This window comes from Salvia miltiorrhiza, chromosome 1, assembly GCF_028751815.1.
Source record: "Salvia miltiorrhiza cultivar Shanhuang (shh) chromosome 1, IMPLAD_Smil_shh, whole genome shotgun sequence".
Classification (NCBI taxonomy): Eukaryota; Viridiplantae; Streptophyta; class Magnoliopsida; order Lamiales; family Lamiaceae; genus Salvia; species Salvia miltiorrhiza.
The window spans coordinates 50,288,530-50,306,976 of record NC_080387.1 but is presented as its reverse complement, the minus strand read 5'-3'; the positions used below and the strand labels follow the sequence as shown (position 1 = coordinate 50,306,976).

The following is an 18,447-nucleotide window of genomic DNA, read 5'->3' as shown; positions in this document are numbered from 1 at the left end:
TATCTACACAGCTTGTGTCATCATCCGACGATCTATAATTCTCACTACTCGACCCATTCGACAAAAAAATAGGCAGACATGCCTAGAAATACCTAAACAAATAAATTGCTAAGTAATAACTAAAGAAATGCGAAGGCGAAAGGATAAAAAGCAAAGCATCACGACACAAGAACGATCCCACCAAATACAACCAATAGCAAGCAAACCTCGCAATGAATTAAGCCTACAAGTTTGTCAACTTACCAAGAGAGATACTTACCAGTTTCCGATAGGAAATCGCAAGAATAGTAAACGCAAGCAACATGATTTTATCTCAAAGAACTGTATCATTAATCCACTTCGAAAACTAACACACAGATACAAGTCAGAAAATTCGAGCATACTCATTTATCATATATCACCATACGAGTAAATGGCAAAATCAGCCATCAATGCTAGCTATACAAATTCTGGACAAATTCTAATCATTTGATAAACATGTCAAATGGCAAGTCAAATTTCAGCTCCTTCAAATAGAGCACAATAATTCAAACTTTTGGTAATCATCATTTGATCCTTTTAATTTTAGCTCCTCAACAAAACTAACAGCTCGTCAAACAACAAGAGCTGATAACAAAATTCAGATCGCCTACGCGAATCATATCTCTCACCGTGCAAATTGACATATACAATGAAAACTACCAGAATTTGTGTCCCAAATTATCAAATAAGCTCGTCAAATCGCCACTAGATTCTTAATTTTAGTCTGAGATTTGACCAATTATTTGGATCATATTATAAAAATCACAAAGGCACGGAAAAAGTCATCAAATTCTTGTATTAAATGATTGATGATATCCGGAGAGGTGACATGGAAAAAGTCAAAATAAGCAATGCCATTATTTATGCCAAAACAAAGGCACACATTCCTCAATCAATAAAAGGCAAGATATTATAATTCACATGGCATGTAATTATACAAAGGCTGCATCTCCCTTACTCCGTAACAAAAGATTTGACAAATAGTCAGTCCACAAGCTCCTCTGGACCTTTATACGAAGAATAGATACAATCATACAAAATATACTTTGACAAATCCTTTAACAGCTTCATAAAATCAACACTGAATCAACGAACATTGACGGGACGCAGCAAATGAGTGAAGCTTGTAACCTTTTTTATCTCGTCACTTCTCTGCCCTACTCTCCCACACTCGTCGTCGCTGCAAGGTGCTCAAAACCTCCAAAAGACAAAAATGAAATCCATAAATAAAGGAATAGATGACAATGGCTCTCTCCAGTTGCAGAGCTCCATCTCTCTCAGCCTACTAAACAAAATGAAAAAGAAGAGTAAAAGAAGGGAGAGTGAGAAATAGGCTGTTGATGTTGCTATTTTCCAGAAAAGGCAAACGAGCTCCTATAGTTCAATGTTAATAAACTCACTCATCTACCAAAAAGTTGTAAAAGAAGAGATTTGAAAGATTATGTATTTACTAAAATCAAGCAAGAATGCAGAGATGAGAAGAGACTATTCTACTAAGTTGTGAATCTACAATAAATAAAATCAATTCAACAACTACACAATCCTACGACATTGCTAGTAAACAGACACACAAAATCAACAATAGCAAAGTAAGCCTTACCAATTCCTTCCAGTTTGGACCTCCAGCAACAGCAGCCAGCGACATCGCACCACCACCGCGCGCCTTGAGCCAATTGCTCAGGTACAGCAGTCGCCGGTTGTAGGGCTGCTGAAATCGCTGCACAAGTCGTGAGACCACCCTCGCCCTCCGCACAGGCTTACACGAGACAGGAGCTAAATTTTCCTTCCTTCGAGTCCACGAACTCCACGACGTTCTCAAGTTCTTCCAAGCCATTGCTCAAAACCACCAATCTATTTTGCCTCTCCCAAATCTGAAAGATGCTCGAGTCAATCGATCGTTATTGAGCAGAAAACTTAAACAATGGAGATAGCTCGTGTATCTCATCTCACATATCAGCTACGGCCACCGGCGACGCCACGCCGCCGCCGCGCGCCTCGTCTCTAACTCCACCCTGGAGAGCTGCTGACCTCTCTCTCCCTCATTCTTCCCTTCCGCCTCACTCAGAAGAAACGGACAAAATCCGCCCAGCCAGCCACCGCCCCAGGCGAAAGGCGTCGCCTCCGACCGCCGTTTGCCCAAGGGCCCAGGGCCGCGCCTGAAAAGCCTGATGCACCATCGCCGCTTTCGGCCCATCTCCTCCTCTCTTCTCCTTCATAGACGCGCGCCGCCGGGAGGCCCCCTCTCCTCTAATCAAGCAATGGCAGAAAAAGGGAGCCACCCCCTCCAATTTCGACCTTCGGCGAAATCGCCGCCTTATCTCACCCTATCTTTCGTCTCCCATTCGATATCAGTCACCATCGCCGTCTATTGAGCGACGACGCCACCCTGAACCTCAGATCCCTAATCTACGCGACCACTGCGACGCCGCCTCTCCGTTGGCAACAACTACCATTACTAGTGAAGAACAAAATCAATATAGCAAATTCAGCAACTATGCAATCGAAATTCAAAGAAATCAAAACAAAAACAAAGCAAGGAAAATAAAAATTCCATACTACGGAGGCAATAAAAATTTGTGAAAAATTAATCCTAGCAAAAATCAATTTTGCGCGGATACTCACCTTCGAAGACTCTGGCAGTCGGCGACATCACAACGCCACCGCGCGCTTCGAGCCAACTGTTCAGGTAGATAGCAGTCGCCGGTTGTGGAGCTGCTGAAGTCGCTGGACAAACAACGATTGCGTCCCAAGGTCACCCTCGCCCTCCGCACAAGCTTACGCGAAACGCCACACAAATCAGCTACGGCCGCCGGCAACGCCACGCCGCCGCGCGACTCGTCTCTGTCTACCACGCCGTCACCGCGCACCTGGCCTCTCCAGCCACCAAACTCTCGAAGCCCATCAGACCCTCATCATAAACATGGGAATTAGCAGACCAGCAACCACAGATTCAAACCATATGGCTGCTTAACTCCATCAAACCAGCAAATCAGCAACCACAAATCTAATTTCAACTCCCACCATCGCCACCTCCTCTGACCTTCGGTGACCAAGTCACGGCCGCCGCCTTCGGCCCAGGGCTCCTCGCCTCATCTCTTTTCCCGAACAAGCTTTCTCTCTCAAACGTTGTGACCGCCGCCGCCTATTGAATGGCGGCACCACCCAGATCCCCAAATCGCAGCCGCCGCTGCCCTCTCTCTCTCTCTCAATCTCCTCCATCGCTCAAATCTCCCTCAAATAATCTCACAGTATCGACCAACACCACCTCTCCTCCTTCGCCTATCCGGCGAAGGGCGTCCCCCAGGCTACGCCTGAAAAACCCCAGGCACCAACCACCGATGACCCTCCTCAGAACTTGAATCACGCCGGCAAAACAGCAGGGATGTCGTTCTCTGCTCGACGGAAGAGATGAGACGAGAGAAAGAGAATCAGACGAACCCAAATAGAAGAGGCAGAACCCTAAAAAATTTCGAACCAGACTGGAGGAAAGACACCTTTGTTTTTTATTCAGCACCAACCTAAAGAAAATAAATGTGAAAAATCCCTCTCAAGAGAATATCAACGATTATTTTTCAGCCTGTAGATAATGCGAATTAGAAAAAATCCCATATTTTTACAGGCTGGTAGCACCATTTTCGAGAAGTGCAGGCTGGTAAACAATGCCAACTTCACGCAGGTTAATGGGTTCAACTTGGCTTAAATAGCTCCATCTCGGCCCAAGTATCTACAGGCTGGAGCAATTTCTTATTTCAACAAATGAGCCAAGTGGGAATAATTAAAAAACACTCCTATTTCAAAATTCCAAGCTGGGAGGTACTTGTCAATTTCAAGTCTATATTCTTCTTTTGAAAAATTTCAGCCCGGCAAAACATTAAAATCTATGTTGGCGAACGAATTTAGCCTACGTCGGCTATCGTTTAACTCTAAATAAGTCCACGACATCCACTCTCGCAACAACTTCCAAGCTGGCAAACGATTCGCTTTTTACAACCGATTCACTGTATTAGCTGAGCAGCCCGATATTTTGAGAAGTTCACGTATACCGAATAACTATAATCAAACTAACTCTCCAATTAGAAAATTCTAATTGCAGAGTGGGGGGCTAACTGTAGTGGACAAAATTTGTCAACTTGGCTCGACCCCAATTAACATTCCAAGCTGGACTAATGAGCCGAACAGACTCGGCCAGTCCCGCCCGACAAACCTCGGATCAACTTGGATCATTAACAGGTTGGCCCAATTACTTAAGAAAACTTACCGTCTAGCCCAATAAGTGAAACTATACTCATCACAGGATCAACCTGGACCGACCCAGGTTGGCTATCCACTTTAGGTCCAACTTGTCTAAACAGTCGGGCTGCATTCGGCCTAAGCCCACTTGCTAGTTTGGCACAATCCTAAAAAGCCCAACTAGTCAAACGGACTGATCCGTCTAGCCCGAAAAGATATAGATCGACTCAAATCCACAACCAAGCTGGATATATCGCATGCGGCCCAAGGGTTCTAGCCGACCTGGATTGACGAAGTTATAAGACTTAGCCGTCAAAACCCTAGAAAACGTCTCCCAGCCGTCAAGCCCTAAAAAGACGTCTTCCACCAAGCTGACGCAGTCAGAGGGGAATCTTCATGATCCCGTCCAAATCGCAACAACCGGAGAAACGATAGATTTGACGGGGCCAGGCTGTAAAACCTAGCAGTTGGATGTCTCCTATATAAACATCCAGACTAGATCATAAGGGGACAGGGAAAAATCCTACTTGCTCTCTACTCCTTGAACTCTCTCTCTACTCCGCCGCCAGGCTGATTTCTCTTTCAAACCGGAAATAGCCAGCTTGGCTTACCACCGCTTCCCATATTCCATTATCACAACTCACTGTCACCGTTTCCACCCTCCGACGCCGCCTACAGCCTGGAATAACATCGCACTCCAGCCTGCCTTTCTCTCTCATTTAATTTCATTTATAATTCCGCTTTGCTATTCCGTTACTGACTTGAGCGTCGGAGGCTCTACGGTCGACACCCCCACCCGGTGCTCAACCTAGGGCTCTTACGTGTTCTTGTGTTGACAGGTTGCTAGTGCCCAATCTATCCGGACGTGCAGACGTCAACTTCAATTGTAGATTTTAGCCTCTACAGTATGTATTTTTAAGCCATCAATATAATATCTTGTTTTTATATATATATATATATTATGAAATAATTAATCATCTAACTTAATTTTTATAAAAATTAATCAATCAATTAAAAATATTTTATACATAAAAATTTAATATAAATACAATAAATATTAATACATCTATGATGAAAAATAATCTAAATAAGGTCATGTTATAATTGAGAATAAATTGAAATTTGGTGTATTTTCTGGTCAGACTATAAAGTCATGTTATAATTGCAATTAAATTGAAAATTGATGTATTTTCTGGCCAAATTATAAAGTCATGATATAAACCAGAAAATTGACAAAGTATATGTATTTTCTGGCAATAACCCCTATAATAAACTAGTTACTCCAACTAAAAAAATCACAATCAATTTATTATTTTATCAAATACGAAGGTCGAAGGAGTCCAACTAAAAAAGAAATTATTTTATTTATTGCCTGATAAAACAAATTAAGTCAGCTTTCAAAAATCTAGCAGATAAAAAGGAAAGAGAAAAGAACATGACAATTGGCATGTGCCACGTGTTTCTCTGCCATAGGCTGTAGCTTTCATAATTTTGTGTTAAACAAATATTAGTAGTAGTAATTATTAAATTGGATGAAATGGCAGCACACACAATTCATTCAGTCGCTTTCTTCTCAATCAAAATTTCCTACCATTATTATAAAACATGCAATCTCTGACGACGAAGAATCATTTCGAGAAATTAGTTAATTAATTGTATTAATTCACGCCCCATTATGATTAATCTTGGTGATTCAACTTCCGATTTCCCATTTATTTGAGGATCAGGAAATTAGGGCAGACATTCGCTGTTTATCTTGAATGAGAAGGGAACAACTAATTCACCCCGAAATCCCGCGTTTTTCAGAGTGAATTGTGTGACAGAGAGGATACAGAGTGATAATTTTAAATCCAGTGATTGCGTGCTTCTCCGAATTTTCGGCTCGGAGGTTATATGTATAAAGGTTCGTTTTCTTTCATTGCTCTCTTAGTTTTCTTTGAGAGATCGATCTTGGATTCCTTTTAGTTATTATTAATTTGTTCACTGTGGAATGTGTGGGTAGAGTTGCAAGTTTGGGTTAGTTGCTCGGTGCTAGAATTTGGGATTTAGGGTTATTAGTTCTTGATCAAGGAAATTGCGATTTGGGTTTTGTGCAAAATTTTGAGTGGATCAACTTTGTTGCAGCTGTTTTAGTCATTGAATTTGAGTGTTGTAAGCTGAAGAAAGGATATAGTTTGAATTTGAGTATCAATTTAAAATCTACTAACAAGGTTGCAGCAATTTGGTTTGCTGGATTGGATTAGTTTGTTTCTACTTACTGGGTTAATTTTTTGTTTTGAAGTTGAAGTTTCATCATTAATCTCTTGTGATTCTCTGTGTCAGGGGTTGGGAATGGATGTTTGAGTTGGAAAGAAATGAGTATATCACAATGAGAGGGAAGGGGGGGTTGTTGAGTCGATGGACGAGTCTGATAGGACATTTTCTGATCTGGTAGGCTTACTTAAATCTTGGATGCCATGGCGGTCAGAGCCTGCACATGTGTCGAGGGATTTCTGGATGCCCGACCAGAGCTGCAGGGTGTGCTACGAGTGTGATTCACAGTTCACCTTGTTTAACCGTAGGCATCATTGTCGTCTCTGTGGTCGGATTTTCTGTGCCAAGTGTACTTCGAATTGGCTTCCTATTGGACATAGTGAGCCAAAGATTTCACTAGAAGAGTGGGATAAGATTAGGGTATGCAATTACTGTTTCAAGCAAAGGGAGAAAGAGCAATGGGGAAAACAGTTGATTGTGGCAGTTGATGATGGGCTCCAGGTGGACCTACAGGACGCCAGCTGTACTTCTCCGTCAGCAACCAGTTTCCTTAGCACTAGATCTAGTGGCACCTGTGGTAGCAGTAGCACTACTTTTGTGTCAGTACCACAGTCGGCTGCACCCAGCCCAATGCAATCACCGTCGACAGAAGCAGATTTAGATAGGCAAAATGTTGGAGCAGCAAAGATCAATGATGTTGCTGTGGTCACAGAGGAGCAAAACCTGTCTGAAGACCAATTTGGTTATTTCCAAAACAGGTTATTTCTGATCTTCCTTTTTTAGTTATATAGATAGCATGTTTCTTTGAGAGCATCTTGAGAGATTTTATTAAGTTTGAACAGAGGCACAGGACCTGAAGTTTTATATCCGATGAAGGAATTTATTATAGTTAAAGGATGTTAATGTTGTGTGGTTAGATTCATAGGTTTTGCGATGGCCTGCTTATTGATAACTCAATACATTTCGAAAACGGAAAGAATTATGGAAAGTGATTATACTTTTTATCTTCCCAGCATATAGTGCTGACACTGTGCTGACTGTGTAATATGTTATGTAAGCCGAAAATTAAGACTATAACGGATTTCGTTGCTTCCCATTTTCATGTTTGAGTGCTTATTTATTTATTTAATTATAAGCAATGAAAATCATTATTTGGTTGATACTGCCTGCTGAAAAAAATTATATACAAATCTCATCATTATTTGTTTTAACAGGAGTGATGACGATGATGATGAATATGGAATGTCTCAGTTAGGTCCCATAGCTAGTGACTTTTCCCAGGTCAATGGCTACTATGGCCCCGTTAAATTTGAGGATATTAACAGTGATTATAACTCACGTAAAGTTCATCCTGATGGAGATGCTGTTGATTCAAAAAGTACGGCCAGCTCCCCATTGCGATATAGTGTTAATTCTCAACATTCTGAAGAATCACAGCAGATTGCCGAGAAAGATGCTGAACAAGACATTGGTGATGAATGTGAGGCACCTTCTTCTTTATATGTAGCAGAAGACGTCAATACCGAGCCTGTTGATTTTGAAAACAATGGAGTTCTGTGGCTCCCTCCCGAGCCTGAAGACGAAGAAGATGAAAGGGAAGCACTTCTATTCGAGGACGACGGTGATGGGGATGCTGCTGGAGAATGGGGATATCTCAACAATTCAAGCAGCTCTGGGAGCGGGGAGTTTCGTAGTCGGGAGAAATCAAACGAGGAGCACAAGAGAGCCATGAAGAGTGTGGTCGAAGGTCATTTTCGGGCTTTAGTAGCTCAACTCTTGCAGGTAGAGAATCTTCTTTCAGAGGATGAAAATGACAAAGAGAGTTGGTTGGAAATAATTATTGCCTTGTCATGGGAGGCTGCCACATTGTTAAAACCAGATATGAGCCAAGGGGGACAAATGGACCCCGGGGGGTATGTCAAAGTAAAATGTTTAGCTTCAGGGCTTCGAAGTGAGAGGTAAATAACTTTAACTATTTTTTTGTTTCATGTAACTTGCAAATGGTTAGTAGGTTCTTTCTCGAGTGTGATTTCCTGTAAATTCCACTGAGATCACAGTTTACTAGCAAATTGGGTAGTGAAAATTTTGAAAATTAACTAAAAATTTAGCTCGACAAAGAGATCTAGGGGGTGAACCGGATGATTATGGATACCGAATGATCATGGGATTTATGGATCATGCTCTTCTTTCCTCTATTGCTTCGGTATTTCTGAAACATGCCCATCACTATGAACCTTCTTGAAGCTTAGGTATATTTACAGCCAATGCAGATGATTTTGGAGGTTGAAAGTGGAACATTATTCTTGTGTTTATATTCTGTTGTTTCTTATCTACAAGCATGTTTCTGTTGTATCATCACGTTTCCCTCGTATTCCTCTGTTGGTGACAATTTCACCTTAACAGTTTGGTGGTCAGAGGAGTTGTGTGCAAGAAAAATGTGGCTCATCGACGGATGACATCGAGAGTAGAGAAGCCTCGCTTACTGATCCTCGGAGGGGCTCTTGAGTACCAGCGGGTTTCTAATGCACTATCAAGCTTTGACACACTGTTGCAACAAGTAGGATTAGACTTTACTTTTATTTAAACCTAAGCTCATATTTTCCTCGGTCATTGCATTTAACATTTGATTGTTCCCAGGAAATGGATCATCTGAAGATGGCCGTTGCGAAGATAAGTGTGCACACTCCTAATATTCTTCTGGTTGAGAAATCCGTTTCACGCTACGCACAGGAGTACCTTCTCGCTAAAGAAATATCACTTGTTCTGAATATTAAAAGGCCACTTCTGGAGCGTATAGCCCGTTGCACTGGTGCCCAAATTGTTCCTTCAATTGATCACCTATCATCAGAGAAGGTGGGATATTGTGACATGTTCAATGTTATGAGGTTTACAGAAGAGCATGGTAGTGCCGGTCAGGCTGGAAAGAAGCTGGTGAAGACCCTGATGTATTTCGAAGGTTGTCCGAAGCCACAAGGATGCACTGTAAGTTTGTGACAAATTTATCATTTTGAAAATTATATATTCAAATTTAGCTGTCTTAGGGCTATTGTGTGCTGTTGATTTCTTCAGATAATACTTCGAGGCGCCAGTGGGGATGAATTGAAGAAAGTGAAGCATGTTGTACAGTATGGAGTATTTGCGGCTTACCACTTGGCTTTGGAGACGTCTTTTCTTGCTGACGAAGGTGCCTCTTTGCCGGCACTTCAGTTGAACTCTCCTATCACGGTGGCACTACCAGATAAGCAATCGACAATTGACAGATCCATCTCAACTGTACCTGGTTTTTCAGTTCCGTCTAGTGATAAAACTCCCGGGCCTCAATCTGTTGGTGATCCACAGAGGTCGAATACTTTACCCCCATCAGATCTAATCAGGGAAACGATTGCATCGATCCATGAGTATGCTCCTTTGAGCTCTCAGTATGGCGAGCCTCTTATATCATCTTCTGTAAAGGGTTTTCAGCGTTCTTCCTCGAATCCATTTTCTGCTGAACATGGATCGGAAGATCAAGCTATTCTAGATTTGGGCCTGTCCTCGGAGGCAAAACCTAGTGAATTAGATGGACTTGCTGTCTCAGTAGATATCCACTCTAGTTTTTTTGGAGATTCAAATGTCAAAATTATGGAAAGTGATGGAAGTAACATAGATACTAAGAGCAATGCATCGAATCTGACGTCTTTGCAAACGGATAGTCTGAAACTTCCTGATGAACAGCCTGCTTTGAAAGAAGAATTTCCACCTTCTCCTTCAGACCATCAAAGCATCTTAGTCTCGTTGTCGTCTAGATGTGTATGGAAGGGTACTGTCTGTGAAAGATCACATTTGTTTCGGATCAAATATTACGGTAGCTTTGATAAGCCTTTGGGTCGTTTTTTGCGGGATCATTTATTCGACCAGGTATCTCTCTATCCCTCTCTCTCTCTCTCAAACTGAAGACAAACTTTTTGGCCTTACTGATGGGTATAACATTTTCAACAGAGTTTCGTATGCCGCTCATGTGAGATGCCCGCCGAGGCTCATGTTCAGTGCTACACTCATCGACAAGGCACTCTGACAATTTCAGTAAAGAAACTACCTGAAATTATTTTACCTGGTGAACGGGACGGGAAGATTTGGATGTGGCACCGTTGCTTGAGATGTCCCAGGGCTAATGGATATCCGCCTGCAACTAGACGGGTTTTGATGTCGGATGCTGCATGGGGGTTGTCCTTTGGAAAGTTTTTGGAGCTAAGCTTTTCGAACCATGCAGCTGCGAGTAGAGTGGCGAGCTGTGGCCATTCTTTGCATAGAGACTGTCTTCGGTTTTATGGGTATGATCCGTTTCTCATTTTTCTTAATAAAATTACTTCCACTCGAGCATCATGAGCGCATATTGGATCTTTGTAGCAATCAAGTCCACTTGGGTTGATGCAGGTTTGGACAAATGGTTGCTTGCTTTCGTTATGCATCAATCGATGTTCATTCAGTGTACCTACCTCCCTCAAAACTTGATTTCAACTACAAAAATCAGGAGTGGATAGAAAAAGAAATGAATGAGGTGAAACGAATGCTATTCTTTAGTTCTATTCCTTCTGAATCTCTTGTCTATCAACTATCAAGGTATAACAAACGCCTGTTTCTTTTAATTTCTCTAACTGCATCACAGGTGGTTGGGCGAGCCGAGCTATTGTTCTCTGAAGTGCTCAACGCTCTTCGTCATCTCGCAGAAAGAAAATGTGGTGTAGGTGCGACTAACGGTGGCACAAACGTGAACGAATCAAGACACCTGATAACAGATCTTGAAGGGCTCTTGCAGAAGGAAAAGTCTATATTTGAGGTCTGGGATAATTTCCAAATCTTGAGATTCATCGAAGCAATTTTCTTGTGATCCATATGTTATTGAGAGTGTATGTGATTTGGCAGGAAATGCTCCAGAAATTATTGAAGAAGGAGGTGAGAATAGGGCAACCTCTCATCGATATTCTCGAGCTCAATCAGCTGCGCAGAGAGCTGGTCTTCCAGTCTTACGTATGGGACCGGCGCCTGATATACGCAGCTAGTCTAGATTCCAATAACAAACCAAATAAAGCGGCAGTTTCCACTTCGGAGGCTGTTCAGAAACCTCTTGGTGAAACTGAGAGAGTTCTCGATGTAAATGTCCCAGCTGCGACCGTTAAGACTCTAAGCAGTTCTGAATCCATTGTCACGGACACAAAGCTCAAAGAAAATCCTGATCATGGCTCGGGCAGTCTGCTCAACAATCACCTTGAGGTGGTGGTTCCTCAAATAACTGATTTATCTTCGATTTTGGATCATGGACAGAATCCGCTCGAACTCTCTCGGTCCGCTGATGAACCGGATTCTCTTGTTCCCAATGTTAATGTACATAGTGCTTTCTTAGATGGTCAAAGTCCTATATCTCTGTCGGATACTCTCGATGCCGCCTGGACCGGTGAGAGTCATCCGGGTATGGGGGTCCCAAAGAAGTGCAGTGTGTCGGATTTAGCTGAATTAGATACTTCATCTGCTGTCAGAGTATTCGACAAGTCGGATATGGAAGAAGACAGAGAGGACTCACCTTCCGGCTCGTCTACCAAAAGTTCTGGTGATGCAGACGAAACTGAGAACTGGTTGAGCACGCCGTTTTCCATCTACTACCGATCACCAAGCAAGAATTGCTCGGGACCAGACCTGAAGCTGGATGTGTTGGGTGGATATAATCCAGTTTACATCTCCTTGTTTCAGGACCCCGAACTCCAAGGTGGGGCTCGGTTGCTTCTCCCCATGGGGGTTAACGAGACTGTCATTCCGGTGTACGATGATGAGCCAACGAGTCTTATATCCTATGCCCTTGTCTCTCATGATTACTTCAGCCAAATCTCCGATGAGCCCGACAGACCTAAGGACATTGCCGAACCGATGATTTCCATGCACTCCCTTGATGTTGGGGCCTTTCCGTCGTTATCGTCTTTGGACGAGGTGGTGTTGGAATCTTACAAGAGCGTTGGAGCCGGAGATGAGGGCATTCTGACGACCTTCCGCAGCTCCTTGAATTCGGACCCTGTCTCGTACACAAAAGCTCTGCACGCTAGAGTGTCGTTTACGGATGATGGACCCCTCGGGAAGGTCAAGTACACGGTCACCTGTTACTATGCAAAACGTTTCGATGCGTTGAGGAGGATAAGTTGCCCGTCGGAGGTGGATTTCGTCAGATCCCTTAGCCGTTGCAAGAAGTGGGGAGCCCAAGGCGGCAAGAGCAACGTCTTCTTCGCGAAAACTTTGGATGATCGGTTCATCATCAAGCAGGTGACAAAGACTGAGCTTGAGTCGTTCATCAAGTTCGCCCCGGGCTATTTCAAGTACCTGTCTGAATCGATCGGGACAGGCAGCCCGACCTGCCTGGCAAAGATCCTTGGTATCTATCAGGTATATCTCCATCAAAAAGTGAATCTCTATATAGCTTAAGTGAATTATCTTTTCTGATATTTAGCGCTTTCGAGCTTTCTGATTCGTTGCTCAATTCTTGAATTTCTTTCAATCCCGGTCAAGAAAACGCAAAAAGTACTATTCTCTGATTTTTCTTGGAATGGAATCTTACAATGTTTGAATTTTATGGCATTTCTGTCGAAAGGTATCTTCGAAACATCTTAAAGGAGGGAAAGAAATGAAAATGGACGTGCTGGTGATGGAGAATCTGCTGTTTGGAAGGAATATAACGCGACTCTACGATCTCAAAGGTTCATCCAGGTCGCGATACAATCCTGATTCTTCCGGTAGTAATAAGGTGTTGTTAGACCAGAACTTGATCGAAGCAATGCCCACGTCTCCCATATTTGTTGGAAACAAAGCGAAGCGAGTCCTCGAACGAGCAGTGTGGAACGACACTGCTTTTCTTGCTGTAAGTCCTTCCTCTCCTCTCCTTATCATCCATGAAGTTGCACCACACCGCATTTTACTTATATTTTGTTCATTGTCTCCTGCTGCAGTCCATAGACGTAATGGACTACTCGCTACTAGTCGGGGTCGATGAGGAGAAGCACGAGCTCGTCCTTGGGATCATCGACTTTATGAGACAGTACACGTGGGACAAGCATCTCGAGACATGGGTAAAAGCATCGGGCATCCTAGGCGGGCCCAAGAACGCCTCGCCTACCGTGATCTCTCCGAAGCAGTACAAGAGAAGGTTCAGGAAGGCCATGACGACGTATTTCTTGATGGTCCCAGATCAGTGGTCGCCTCCTACAATAATCCGTAGCCAGTCGCAGTCGGAGATGGCTGAAGAGAACTCTGCACATAATAGTATGCCCTCTGCCGAGTGAAAAGCCTCATTTGCTTGTATATTTTGAAGCGCAAATTCATTCTTTTTTTTTTCTTTTTTTTTTTGTATATCTAATTTTTCTGATTTTCTATATTCTTTTGTAAGCATGGCCTTTTGAATCTTATTTAGAGGTAGAATTCATTATTATTTTTTCGGGAAAATATATTCAATTCCCCTTGTACACATTCATTTTGTGTTGCTCTGTTTTGTCCCATTAATTGGAAGAATTTGAAGTTGTAAATCGGTTGGAATATATCGATGGCAGTTTTGTATATTCAAGCTTCTGTAAATGCGTCACGAGTTATTTGAATCTTGTTTTAGAAAATCATTTAATGAATGATGAATCGAGCTTAAGCCGAGAGGTAGTCTATTATTGAACTCAATATATCATCAAAATAAGTCGTTTATACCTCGAGCTTACAAATGTAAGTTTGAGCATACAAATTTAAATCAAGCTTGGGATTGAGTCTACCATTTCTCTACTCAACTCATTTACATCTCTACACACGATTGAATTCCCATAAACTCATATAACCATTGCAGCATAGGGAAAGATATTCAAGAAATTAAAACAACATGGTTTTTGATATAATTACGGGCTTCATTAATTCACATTGGATTTTGTTTCTGAAGAGAAATAATTCTTCTAAACTCATCAAAAACAATTTTCTATGATGTCAGAATATAGTCAACTCTTTCTCATCAGACGCATGGAGCAAACATCTCTGAAGCAATTCAATTATCTCAGCATCTCCGCTGTCACAAATGAAATCAATAATCGAGTCAAATACGAGTCGAGCTCCTCAAGAAGTATCGAAACATTTCGAGTCGGGCTTCAACCTAAACTTATGTCATAAACATGTGCAATAAATATTTTGTGACAAATACTGTATATGTAACATGTTAATTATATGATACCTTGAATTAGAAGTAAATCTTGAAATTTGTTGGGAAAAACGAGGACCCTCATCGTAACCTTCGCAAATCATCTCCCCATTTCCATCCTTGTAGCAAATGATACCATTTAATTTATCTTCAAACACCTATAGTAAATAATAATAAATCACGTGAAACGAGAGAAAATTAATAACTAAATATTAACTCCAACTAAAGTAAACAAAATTCAAGAATCGATCAAATTAACTTACCTTGATCTTGTTGTGATCATATGATCTGATCTGAAGGCCAGATGGAGCAGGATTTGTGGCACACATAATGACCAAACTACCCCTGGCCCTCGGAGCCCGTTTGCTCGAATCGAGGGCCAATATTGGAATAGAAGATGAAACAATAGTCGATAAGCTTATAGCCATGATTCATATAAGTTTTTTGGAAGAGGTGAAACAATAGAGAAAATGGAGAGGTTTTTTGTTGGTCTATGTTCTTTATAAGTTTGTGGGGACTTAGTGGAGAGAGTGATTGAGAAAACATTATATTTGTGTATATAAAGAAATGGTTGATTTGAGGTTGGAATTCTTGGCTTTTAGGTTTAGAACAATATATTCATTAAATAATTTTTTTAATAAGAAGGAAACAAGGACATTAGGTGTTGCTGCCTAATCACTTTTGCATTATCTGATGATTTAAATTAACTATTACATGGTTGGTGGGACCCACTTTAGCTTATCTTCAACTTAATGATGGTGATGAAACCTGAGCCATCTTGGTAAAGGTGAGAGTGTTGTTGAATTCATGATCTTGACATTCAAAATCGAACTTACATACAAGTAATGATGGACGCAGAAAAAAAAAACCTCTAATGAAGGTTTAATTTTTTATATTTTGATTTTGTAATTTCGAAAAAAATAATTTTCAATTGATTTGATTTAGTGATTGGGAGTATTGTACAATGATTAATGCAAAATATAGATAATTTGACGATTTTATAAGAATTTTTTTATTTCCCCCGTCTCACCTATCTTGAGACTGTTTTTATTTTAAGCATCCCACCTATTTTGAGACATTTCCTTATTTGGTAAAAGTTTACCCTTTATCCACCTTTTCACTTTTTCATCTACACACAAAACACATTTTTCTTAATTTTCATGCCCAAAAAAAGAGTCTCATTATAACTTGGACGGAGGGAGTATTTGGTGTGAGGCCCCCTTGGATCCGCTCCTAAATAGTGGGTATCTATTATTACTATGTATCCATATTCTTGATTTAGAATACGGTGACGATGAAATGAGAAATTCTTATTGATACACTTTTATATATAGTTGGATGGTTAAATATATTTATATCTACCACTTTTATCGTATAATAGATTTTTGAGGTGGAGGAATTGCAAGAAATAGAATTTAGGATGTTTTTGTGCTTGTAAGGTTTAGAATAATTGGTTTAGGTGATAAAATATTGAGTTAAAATGCAGAATTAGGTAAAATGTCAGTTGTCAATGTAGGCATATTATTTCTTTGAGGTGAAAACTTGCTACTCCCAATTATTTGTTGAACTTGATAAGACGTGTGAGTGTGAGTGTGTGTGTGTGTGAGAGAGAGAGAGAGAGAGAGGGAGTGTTTGCAATTCTGTTTCCAGCGAGTCCGGTGACAGAAAACATTGAAACTGAAAAAGTTATGTTTCCATTCTCAAAAAAAAAAAGGTTATGTTTCCATTTAAGAAAAACAAATTATTTTGTTATAAATATGTACGACTTATTTTTATATATATTTAGATCAACAAATTATTTCCCATATATAGGCACATGAATGTGATTTGAAACTAATTAGTAGGTAAGAAAGTGGAATACTCAATGTCCACATGATTGAACACAAACGATATGTTTTTAGTATTGATGCTTCTTTCGTTTTAGTTGATTTTTTTTTCGACATAATTATTTAAGTGAGCAAAATTATACTCCCTCCGTTCATATAAACTTGAATCATTTCTTTTCGGTACAAATTTCAAAAAATTAATTAATATTTTGTATATTAAGTTTGATAGGTGAAAAAGTGAAAAAGTTAATAATGAAAAAAAATTGCCATATAAAGATTATGAAAGTGCTCAAACTTCGCAAGATAATTCAAAAAGGAATACTTCTCAAATTTTGCAGGACGAAAGGAATAGTGTAAAAATGTGTTAATTTATACTCTCTCGTCCCACGAAGTATGACCCAGTTTCCTTTTTTATTTGTCCCACGAAACTTGATATGTTTCTAAAAATGGTAAAAAATTTACCCTTTATTCACATTTTCACTTTTTCACCTACCACACTTAACACACAAAATATCAATTTATTAATTCTCGTACCGAAAAGAACTAGGTTATGCTTTGTGGGACGGAGGAAGTAGTATTTAATATAGCATAAAGTAATTATTATCTATTAAAAATATGTCTAAGTGAGTATTTATTATTGGCGCCAAATTTTAATAAGAAATCTAATGAGAGGTAAAAATTTGTTGTACATTTAATTTAAATTATTACATTCTTTTGTTTTTAATGTAATAAATTCTATTACTTTGCATTGGAGAAAACAAAAATACATTGGACAAGTATTAAAACATTATTATTAAATTTAAAATTAAAATAATATGAAAATTTTGGATTAATCGAGTCAATCCACTTGATTTTAGAGCTCTAACTATTTTTGATTCCTGTCATTTCAACTTTCTTTTTTTATTATTATTTCGGGCTAAATTTTCTTAATAATCTTTCAATTTTGGAATAATTTGACATTTCTAGGTTTATGAGCTAAAAAATTTAAGTAGCTTTATTAATGAAAAATAAGTCCTCCATTAAAAGGATAAATTATATATCAACTTTCCTTTTCTCCTACCAATTATATAAGGTAAAATTCAGGAAGGGGTCATATAATTATGTGGCCTTGATTAAAACCTAATTTATAAGTAAATATAATATTGTCACTTTGTTGTCAGATCTAATCAATAACAACAAGTGATCATTTGACAGATGCAATAAAAATAGTCATAGAAAAAATGTCGATATCAATTGCAGTAAATTTGACCTTTTTAGATCTAATGTTTCTTTCTTCACTCTAATACATTCTTTTTGGGAAAATCCAAATGATTTAATTGGTGATTTCACGATATGGAAATACATATTAATTTTTTTTATAAGCTATTTGTAGGGCAGTCGTAAGAGTGATCATGATAACAATAACAAAATGCTTAACCATTAATTTGTTGACACCTTTAATAAGTTACTATTGATTTATTATTATTAAATAAATAGATCGAACATAACATCAATAATTTGGATCAAAGTCAACTTAGTTGGCTCTGGGTAAACTTTAAAGGGTGCAAACTTGTAGGATTGGTAATCTTTTCCTGTTCAAGAATTATATAAAATGCCCTTTTCTTATAAACATTTGTAAAAATGCCCTTTTTCATGTGAAAAAGGGCATTTTTACCTATTAACACAAAACCTAATGTAAAAAGAATCATATTGGGTTATTTAATACTACTTGATTGTCTGAGCCAATTATTATTATTATTATTATTATTATTATTATTATTATTATTATTATTATTATTATTATTATTATTATTATTATTTGTGTTCAGTACGTACTGAGTAAACTGATATTTTTATGTATAATTTACAAATTACACAAATTTAAATGTTTAAAGATGTTGATAAGATTCGAGCATATATATAAACTTTAATATCAACAATACCCACTTTAGTTAA

General features: G+C 39.5%; 2 protein-coding genes and 1 long non-coding RNA gene across 6 annotated transcripts; 1 reads left to right on the top strand and 2 right to left on the bottom strand.

Moving 5' to 3' along the window:
* Positions 1-909: 909 nt before the first annotated feature.
* On the bottom strand, positions 910-3,695 carry LOC130990398 (uncharacterized). 3 transcript variants are annotated; one of them, XR_009090956.1, is made up of 4 exons: positions 2,644-3,695; positions 1,622-2,476; positions 1,153-1,306; positions 910-1,028 (listed from the first exon to the last, which is right to left on the bottom strand). It is a non-coding gene; the product is annotated as an uncharacterized LOC130990398 (long non-coding RNA). The 3 variants fall into 3 exon arrangements; XR_009090957.1 differs by lacking the exon at positions 910-1,028 and having other exon boundaries at positions 1,132-1,306; positions 1,622-1,892; positions 1,972-2,476; XR_009090955.1 differs by lacking the exon at positions 910-1,028 and having other exon boundaries at positions 1,132-1,306.
* Positions 3,696-5,793: 2,098 nt separating this feature from the next.
* On the top strand, positions 5,794-14,075 carry LOC130990381 (1-phosphatidylinositol-3-phosphate 5-kinase FAB1B-like). Of its 2 annotated transcripts, XM_057914623.1 has the most exons (12): positions 5,794-6,154; positions 6,686-7,262; positions 7,719-8,462; positions 8,908-9,061; positions 9,142-9,486; positions 9,574-10,401; positions 10,483-10,814; positions 10,918-11,041; positions 11,150-11,320; positions 11,407-12,909; positions 13,115-13,381; positions 13,470-14,075. In XM_057914623.1, exons 1-12 carry the CDS (start codon positions 6,145-6,147, stop codon positions 13,800-13,802), a joined length of 5,388 nt encoding a protein of 1,795 aa, XP_057770606.1. In that variant the 5' UTR covers positions 5,794-6,144; the 3' UTR covers positions 13,803-14,075. The 2 variants fall into 2 exon arrangements, with proteins under 2 accessions (XP_057770606.1, XP_057770597.1); XM_057914614.1 differs by lacking the exon at positions 5,794-6,154 and having other exon boundaries at positions 6,178-7,262.
* Positions 14,076-14,186: 111 nt separating this feature from the next.
* On the bottom strand, positions 14,187-15,364 carry LOC130990392 (uncharacterized). Its single transcript, XM_057914632.1, has 3 exons — positions 14,950-15,364; positions 14,720-14,844; positions 14,187-14,557 (listed from the first exon to the last, which is right to left on the bottom strand). Exons 1-3 carry the CDS (start codon positions 15,112-15,114, stop codon positions 14,479-14,481), a joined length of 369 nt encoding a protein of 122 aa, XP_057770615.1. The 5' UTR covers positions 15,115-15,364; the 3' UTR covers positions 14,187-14,478.
* Positions 15,365-18,447: the final 3,083 nt, after the last annotated feature.